General features: G+C 32.7%; 1 protein-coding gene across 1 annotated transcript in view; it reads left to right on the top strand.

The window, feature by feature from the left end:
- Positions 1-7558, top strand: part of Smp_166640 (hypothetical protein) — a gene marked incomplete at both ends in the record, with an annotated part of 100971 nt that extends 93413 nt beyond the window's left edge. Inside the window, one exon of the mRNA XM_018798216.1 lies at positions 5891-7558. Coding sequence (XP_018653180.1) covers positions 5891-7558 — 1668 coding nt within the window. The remainder of the gene's footprint in view (positions 1-5890) is intronic.
- Between the last annotated feature and the right edge of the window lie 1733 nt (positions 7559-9291).

Genomic DNA, 9291 nt, shown 5'->3' on the forward strand with positions numbered 1-9291 from the left:
ACTAGTGGTATACATATCTAGCTTCAATTCATTCATGATACCGCATGACCATCTTCAGTACTTAAACTAAGACGAGCTTAATATTTCTAGGTCTCCATTAGTCGTTCAGCTGGAAATTGTTCACAATTTTTGTTTCCTTACTAAAATCGGATGCAAACTTAGCGATCTGTAGGTAAAACACTCGATATGAATCTATAAAATTTCAGTTTCGATCCACAGTGGAGCTGTGAATACAAACTATCACTGAGGAGTCTCATATAAGGATGCAACAACTATTTAGAACTCACAAATGTCCAACGATTGCCTAAATTAAAATCTCTCTTCAATGTAAATATACAAAGTTCAAATGAAGACCATTTTCATAAGAAAGAAAACCAACTGACCAACGGAAATCATTTACATTATACAATGGGGTTCCTTGACTGGACTTCTTAACTAACTGAACGAAACGATAGTCCAATGCTTCTAATATTCTAATCATGGTCTAGCTAAGATCATTTAAGGATTTAAACTATTAACAAACAAATATTATTTACGAATTTTAACTCTATTTAAATCAAAAGGGATTTGCATGAAATATGAAACTCGATAATACTTGTGGAATACTGATGAACTGAATTGAGTATCTCTTTGACTTCCCTTCATAGTTACATTAAACTAAATAAATTTAATCACTAATGGAAATTTTAAATGAAATTCTAAAGAAGAGATTCTTTAACTTACTGGATATTTAGAATGATAAGTAGGAATATCATCACCCATACGGATTAGTTAAAATACTCTTTATAATTCAGAGATTACTGAATATATGTTTCATCCTATCATTAGATCCCTTATCAATACTCATTGATAACTTTGGCAGAAATCATACCTAGTACCTTTAAAGTCTCATGACGAGCTTATAACTATATAAAACTTAAATCAATTTTCACGAAATCTTTCGGTCATAAATAGAATGAATATTTTCTTAAGTAATAAAAATAAAGATTAATTAATGAGTAAATAAAGGTATGACGAAGAAAAATTAGCTGATTTTCAATCATTAATATGAAAAATAACTTGATATTTTGATCTAGAGGTTAAGCGTTGGCATTCGAGACTGATAGGTTCTGGGTTCGAATCTCACGAGTCGGGATCGTGGATGCACACTACTGAGGAGTCCCGTGCTGGGACGAAACGACCGTCCAGTGCTTCAAGGTTTCCCATGGTGATCTAACTTCAATTGACTTATGATTCCAACTATAAATTTGCTAAAATTGTAATGAAATCAACACATATATACATAGACATAAATTTCAGAAATGTTACATACACCTATAAATAACCAACTGATCTTCTGATTGATCATTTAAGAATAGTTCACCTTAGTTTTATAAAGTAAGAAGTCATGAATTAGACAATCCACTTTATGTATGAGTGTCTTTATTTGTAAGTGTATGCTTTGTTCACTGAAAGGTTTCAAATACTCACTGTCTTCTAAAACCAAGTATATAATAAGTATCGTCATCCTGAGTAATTTTTGTTTTGTACCAAATTACACAGCAATGTAATATGTATACATATATATTCTTGAATTTGTATCTATTTAGACATAAGAATACATTATAGTAAACCTTCATTCATCAAAATCACCCACCTGAGCTACAAATCTTCTCCACCATCTCAAACCTTCATTGTTTTTTTTATTGTCTCACAGTTGAATTTATCCGTAACATTTTCAATGTTCAATAGGTGTACCAAGTCTAGGACTTTTGTTCTTTTTTTTTTGTTTATTTATTAGGTGAATACTACAAATATTGGAATATAATCTTTCACCATGTATCTATTTCAAAACCTATTTAGTTACTTGTAACTGTATGCTACATGAACATGCTCATGTAACATAATCCAACATGCCATATAAGAAGCACAAATACATTGATAGTTTTAGGAATGAAATCTTAAATGAAAGTTGTGCTTTAATATTAAACATTTTTCTACTATAGAGCTAGATACAACACAATTATTGAAAATGTTAAAGATAATCACGAGCTTAAAACGAATCATAAATCAGGGTTTAAATTTCCCGCATAATCATAATGCGTCGATTCAAACAAAATATTGTATGTGTATGGTTGTGTGTCATGCCATTGAGATTGAATATTGATCACATATGTATAAATGTGATTGATTGCAATAGATAAATAGTAATTTTAATAGTTGAGATTATGAGTCAATTGAAGCTTGACCACCACGGAAAACCTCGAAGCACTGGACGTCTGTTTCGTCCTATTGTGGGACTCCTCAGTAGTGCGCATCCACGATCTCGACTCGCGACATTCGAACCCAGAACCTATCAGTCTCGCACCAGAGCACTTAACCGATAGACTACTGAGCCGGTCAGCATCCGATGGTGTTAATGTTTAACTTCAATCAATCCACGAAATTGAACAACCATTCACCAATGTCTAGCTTCAATTGACTTATGATCTCAACTATATAAAATTACTAAAATCTCCATAAAACCCCCCTTCTGATAAGATATTTAATTGATTGAATACTTTCCATTTTGAATGTTTCTGTATGTATATGAGTGTGTGTGTGAATGCATGTGTATGTATGTATGGGTGTGACAGTAAAAATGAACAATTCTATTCAGAATTCATGTTGATTGAAGCATAAAATGATAGTAGTCATGTATATTACCATAATTATTATTATTTCCTAATGAATAAAAATGATTTTTTTACTCATATTTCTTTTGAAAAAAAAACTATAAAAACGGAAATTAACATTTAATAGAACAAATAGTAAAAAAATAGAATGTGAATTTCCTTGTGTCTATGGCTATCTTACTCTGTGTGTGTGTGTTTGTGTGCGTGTGTATCACCTTCTTTCCCCAAACTTTTATTCATGGTTGAAAACATGTCATGCATTCACTTGTTGCTGTTGTTGTTGTTGTTGTTGTTGTTGTTTACTTGTATCTTCCCATTGTTATTTAGGACTGCAATTGATCAGTCTCTTGTTGGCATATGTACATCCTGTCATATATTACTATTATTATTTATAATGAGTACTATAAAAAGACTAAGTTATTGAATGTTATTAAAACATCAAAATCTTATTCATATTTTGTTTGAATGATCAATGTTTAATGTTTCTTCTTTGAGAAATGTAAAAAAAAAACATTAAACGGAAATATGGATGAATTATTGTTAAAATGAAATGTGATAAGATAAATGATGTACGGGGGGGGGGTATTTGTTTTGTTAAGGGGTAAAAAACGATAGTGTCTAATTATATATTTACACTTGAAATGGTAATTTTATAATGATAATAAATGAGTATTTATTGTGTATAAATAGGGAAATTTATTTTCATAGTTGAAAGCATCAGTCAATTGAAGGAACTATGAAAATACTAAATCTCCATAAAACCCCCTTCTGATCTATAATCATATGCTCACTAGTGACTGACTTCAAGAGATATTTCATGGAGTTCTAGTGAGAAGCAGTAACCAGTGGAGTTCAAACCACATCTGTTGTGAGATGGTAGCTCACTGAAGACAATTGGTGAACTGTTGCTCAACTTCGTGGATTGGTTGAAGTTAGACATTAACACCGTTGGATGCCGACCGGCTCAGTGGTCTATCGGTTAAGTGCTCTGGCGCGAGACTGATAGGTCCTAGGTGCCACAATAGGACGAAACGGCCGTCCAGTGCTTCGAGGTTTTCCTTGGTGGTCTAGCTTCAATTGTCTCATGATTTCAACCATGAAAATACTAAATCTCCACAAAACCCCTTCTGAGGAAATTTATTATTTATGAAATTTTCAGTATAAAGTTGTATAGATTGTAAAATCTTATTAAAGTTATGAACTAATATAAAGTAAAACATTATTAAAAATATAGAGGTACTGGATGGTCGTTTCGTCTAGGTATGAGACTTTTAAATAGTGTGTATTCATGATTCTGCTATTGGGAATCAAACCTAGAACCTTCAATCTCGCACTCGAATGCCTAACCTCTAGACTACTGAGATGGAATCCAATGGTGTTAATGTCTACAACTTCAAACAACTCATGATCTTGCATAACCATTCATCCATTGTCTGAAGTAGATAACTGTCTCATACCCGACACGAGTTGGACTCCACTGGTCACAGCTTCTCACTAGAACTGTAGTAAAACCACCTTGAATCTCTAGTCACTAGTGAGCATGTGATTACTATCAGAATGGGGATTCGTGACCATTCAGTGCTCCCAGGTTTTCAATGGTGGTCTAGCTTAGATTGACTCATGAATTAAAATATTAAATCACTACAATCTCCACAAACCCTCACTCTAATAATAATTATGAGATAAACATAAGTGTACATGCCAAATAATATACATTAGAAGAATAGAAGTGGGATTGTTGATTGCATTTCAAAAGTACATACCATAACGATTAAAATTAAAACAATCAACACGGCTTTCAATAATGAAATTGCTTGTTATCTGTTGGATAGTGGATAACATGTTGATATTTTAAAATCATTCCAAATAATCAACATTTAAACAACTTTGAATTTATTACATTTCATAAAGGCCACTACTTTTAAAAGATTAAAATTGAACATACACATTCAAAGAGACATAGTTGTTAATTTTTTACTTAACTGGTGACTTTAATTCCGATTATCGAATTACATAATATATTGTAGCGTCAGTTGATATGTTAAGCCCATATACCTTATTCTAGCTTTTGGACAAGCCAATTTACCTATGCATCATGAGTCACGTTTTGATCACTGGGTGGTGATCAATGTCATGTGTGTCAAGTTCTCCTTAGTGCAGATCGAATGCTGTCGATCAAGTTGCACTGTGGCAACTGTTTTAGGTGGCTAGACACTGCGTGCACTATGTTGAGATAAGATGGTAGTCGGAGGTGGTAGCGTCTCTGACTGTGAAGCTGAGTGACACGGGATTGAGTCCGTCAGGGAGCATCAGTTCCCTCAAGATTACAGGTAAACCTTACTGACGAGTGCCAAGTAGCACGAAAACCGAGTCCAGGGTTTCCTGTTGACCACCTCCAACCACCATCTTATCGCAAAAACTAATTCATAAATAATTCTGATACGTTTTTTATTCTGGGTTTGTATTAAATTTATCAGTGGAAACAATCATATTAAACCTGAATATGTAGAAGGTATGTAGTACTCATTGTTGCGCCCCCAAATGCTCTGGTATGGTAGAGGGTGGTGATAGTCCGCTCTCTCTTTCGCTCTTGAAATGCTCCCACATAACCACGCGTATACAGATATTTTCAGGAAGGTCCTACTCACTGCCTTATCGCGGTGGGGGTGCTTTTTACGAAATTGAGAGGACGAAAAGCGAATGTCCGGTGCTTTAACCGGGTTGGTGGATATGGAGGATCGAAATGGGGGATATGGAAAACCCTGATTTCCAACCAATGATGCACATAGGCTCCTGCGTCCTTGGGGATAAATATTGCATCAACCTATTGTTGGTCGCCGGCTACTATGAGACTGCATCTCCTAACGTTGTTTTACTGTCTTGTGGATTAGACCTGCAGGTCGAAGGCTCAGGGAATGACTGTCTAAGAAAACCACCTGATTCGGTTTGGGCATCCGGGAAGTATTTCAACCCTCATACAAATCGAATGACGAAGTGTGGCGCATGAATATTTGGCGCCTCCTTGTACCAATTCTTATGTGTTTAAATAAATAAAAAACTCAGTGTAATGTCAAACTAGATTCTTAATGTCATTACAAATGATGCTAACTAGCAGTGTGAAATTACTTTTTTTCTAAACTTCGCTCATCCTTCCATGACTTGAAATTTGATCCGATATATTGATGTAGTATAAAGTGAAATTACCTTATTTTCACCTCTTCTATCTTTTATTACAGGTTGATGCAGATGAATTAATTCCAGTTTGTGGTGTAGGTCGTCAAAATACCAATGTTCTTGGTGCATTTATTCTTGGACCTCAAACTGTTCTAATCACTTTAGGAAGTATTGCATTTACAATTGGTTTCCTATGTTTATTACCATGTTTTCGTAAATGTAAATGTTTTTATTGGTCACAATGTAATACTAATGGAAATCAAGCAAGTCGACATCATTCTGTTCAATCTAAAAAACAAAATTATAATCAAGGCATAGATAGTCAACTTATTGATGGTAATCCCACATTTACAAAATCTATGGTCAATAGATCTCATCATCATCATCATCATCATCGTCATCATCATTATCAACCTACATCTCATAATATCCATCAATCTCATCATCATCCATATAACCATCAGTCTCTTCGTAACCATTCTTCTCAACGTTTCAATCAAAATTATCCTCAACATTTATGTTATACAACTTCAATGTCATCATCATCATCTTCATCATGTGATCCAATGGAATTTCGTATTGGATTATTCTGTTTTCTATATTTAATCCCATTGATTTGTATGAATGCCTGTGATTTATATGAATATTTATATCGTGATAAATGGTTAACTCTTCCCGGTTATAAACAACATATGGACGATCATAGTACTAATGTGAATACCAATAATCATAGTAATAATAATAATAATCATAAATTAATCAATAATCAATATCCTAACATTTATGGGACAAGAAATCACCCAGAGATAATGAATTTTGCATCATATTTATGGAATATTAATGAGGTCTATGGTCCAAATCCAGAATTATTTATGTTACGTATATTTATGTCACTTGTCACTGGTTTCACATGTAGTTTATGGATGTGGACTGTGAAAGGTTGTTGTCGGTGTTCTTATTTCAATTATAATTGTTGTTTATCTGTAACAAATAATATTGAAACATTAAAACAAAAACAGTGGGAAAATCAAAATTTACCGCGAAATTCAAAACCATTCGAATTGACCAAACAAAACTATTTATGTTCAAATGAATTTATTAAAAATAATGACAATAATGGGAATAAGCATAATTATAAATCCAAGTTTACACGAACACCTGATGGTACCACTTATACATTACATCCATATGCAATTTATCAACATACAAAAACACCAGATAATTATCATTCACAACAATTAGGAATAAATGGACAATTTGATCATCGATTTCCAACCATTGGTTGTTATAGTAGTACTAGTCTTACTAATACTACTACTAATCTTGATAAAAACCCATCGAATATACCATCTTTATTAACTAAAGGTCATTTAAGTCAATTAGATACAAATTTTGTTGGACGTGATTTAGAGCATTCAACTTCTACTACACCAGGTTATTATAGTCATGCAAAAATTAGTCCAAATATGATTATTGATTCAATGAGTGAAAATGCATCGCCTTCATCAATTCCACCACCTTTACCACCATCTAATAATCGACCATCACGTTTACCTGCACGTGGTGATCCATGTGTTGGAGCATCATCAAGTCAAGTATTTGGATTAAATAACAAAATGAATACAGATAATTTAGATAATCATATCACTAACAGCACCATGAATAATAATAATACTGACAATAGTGAAACTGAAAATTATAGTTTAATTCAATTTCAAATCACAAGTTAATATTAGTAGTATATCATTAATTCTGTTTATGTAGTTTATTTACTTATATACAAAATGAACAATATGATCTTCATTTTCTTTCCTTTATAATTTCATTCTTATAGTTGTTATTGTCGATACCGTCGTCAATGGTGTTATCCCATAAAACGATGAGGTCTACATAATTTTTTTCTCGATTTACCCCCTCAGTCCCTACCCCCCTCAGCCCCCCCCTCAATCATTGTGATCATTTAAATTGTTATTATTTTGTCTTTTAAATTGTATTATTTTATTTTTTAATTATTTATTTCTTAAATGGTAGCCATGCATTTATTGGATTAATGAAATTGCCATGATTTCTTCTAATGTATTTAATACAATATTCTCTTTTCTGTTCCCAAGTGTATATTCATTACAAAACTCTAAGTATATTTATATATGTATTCGGTCTTACAGGGTACATATACAGTTATCAAAATGTAGTTATTATGTAATATATGTTGGTAATTAATATATATGAACAGACTAGGAATCTAATCTTACACAGATATGTTACATAAAACATCTTATAAACAAATGAGTTATTAGTAGTGGTGGTGGTGTGTAGGAGCATGCGCATGACAACTAATATATCCCCCCATGTTCAGTGTTTTCTTGTACGATATTCAATGTTCAATAATGATCATGAAATCTATCTGAATGTATTATTCAACTTTATTTATCATTCAGTTATATTCATTTGTTCATTAATGATTATTTGAAAATAATAAGAATGAAATGGAAAGAAAATAACAATATGATGATTGAATAAGAAGTGTTTCATGTTTACAATATCTACACAGATATATTGGATAGTGTCTATGAGTATTTTGGTGAAGTGTATACGTGATATATATATACATGATATTATAGTGATTTCAATAGTTAAGATCATGAATCCATTGAAGCTAGACCACCATGGAAAACGTGGAAGCATTGGATGGCCGTTTCGTCCTATTGTGGGACTCCTCAGCAGTGCACATCCAGTGCTTCCAGGTTTTCCATGGTAGTGTAGCTTCAATGGACTCATGATCTCAACTATTGAAATTAATATTATATATTCTTTACTTTACTAATAAAGCAGAATTCATGGAAAAAAATAAGAAACAAAGCAACTGACAGACAATATTGTCATTTTTCGCAACCTCATTCATAATAATAATCATGATTATTGTGTTTTTGTTCACTTTTCCTTATGGTAACTAATTAAAATAGATCAACAAAGATGAGTATTCATTTAAAAAAATATGTTTTGATTTATTCTTTGTATTGATTTCATTCTTTTCCGTAAGTGTACGGCGAAATATTCGTCTGACAATCGAAATGAACGAATATAATGAACAACAGTTTATTCTATTCTATTTCGTATCTGGGAAACATGGTCTGCAAAAAACAAGACAATGTTTTTAGACTACTTGTAATAAATTATGGGTATCTTTGGAATGTTTCTGGGATATATTAGGAAGACCCAGTGAATAACTCTGATGTTAAAATCATAGTGATAAGAATGGTAAATTTACTGATGTGGTAGGGAATCTTGGTTGAGACTATTATTCACTCTTAACCCAGGATATTGGATCGACTGACTGAAGAGTTTAGGGACTGGTCCAACTGGTTTTCATCTACATCTCATTTGCTAACTATCTCCAAGCAATCTGAATGGAGAAGTGATATAAAACATTCAACTCTTGGTGGGGTTGGAATGTCTATAGGCA

This window comes from Schistosoma mansoni, chromosome 6, assembly GCF_000237925.1.
Source record: "Schistosoma mansoni strain Puerto Rico chromosome 6, complete genome".
Lineage (NCBI taxonomy): Eukaryota > Metazoa > Platyhelminthes > Trematoda > Strigeidida > Schistosomatidae > Schistosoma > Schistosoma mansoni.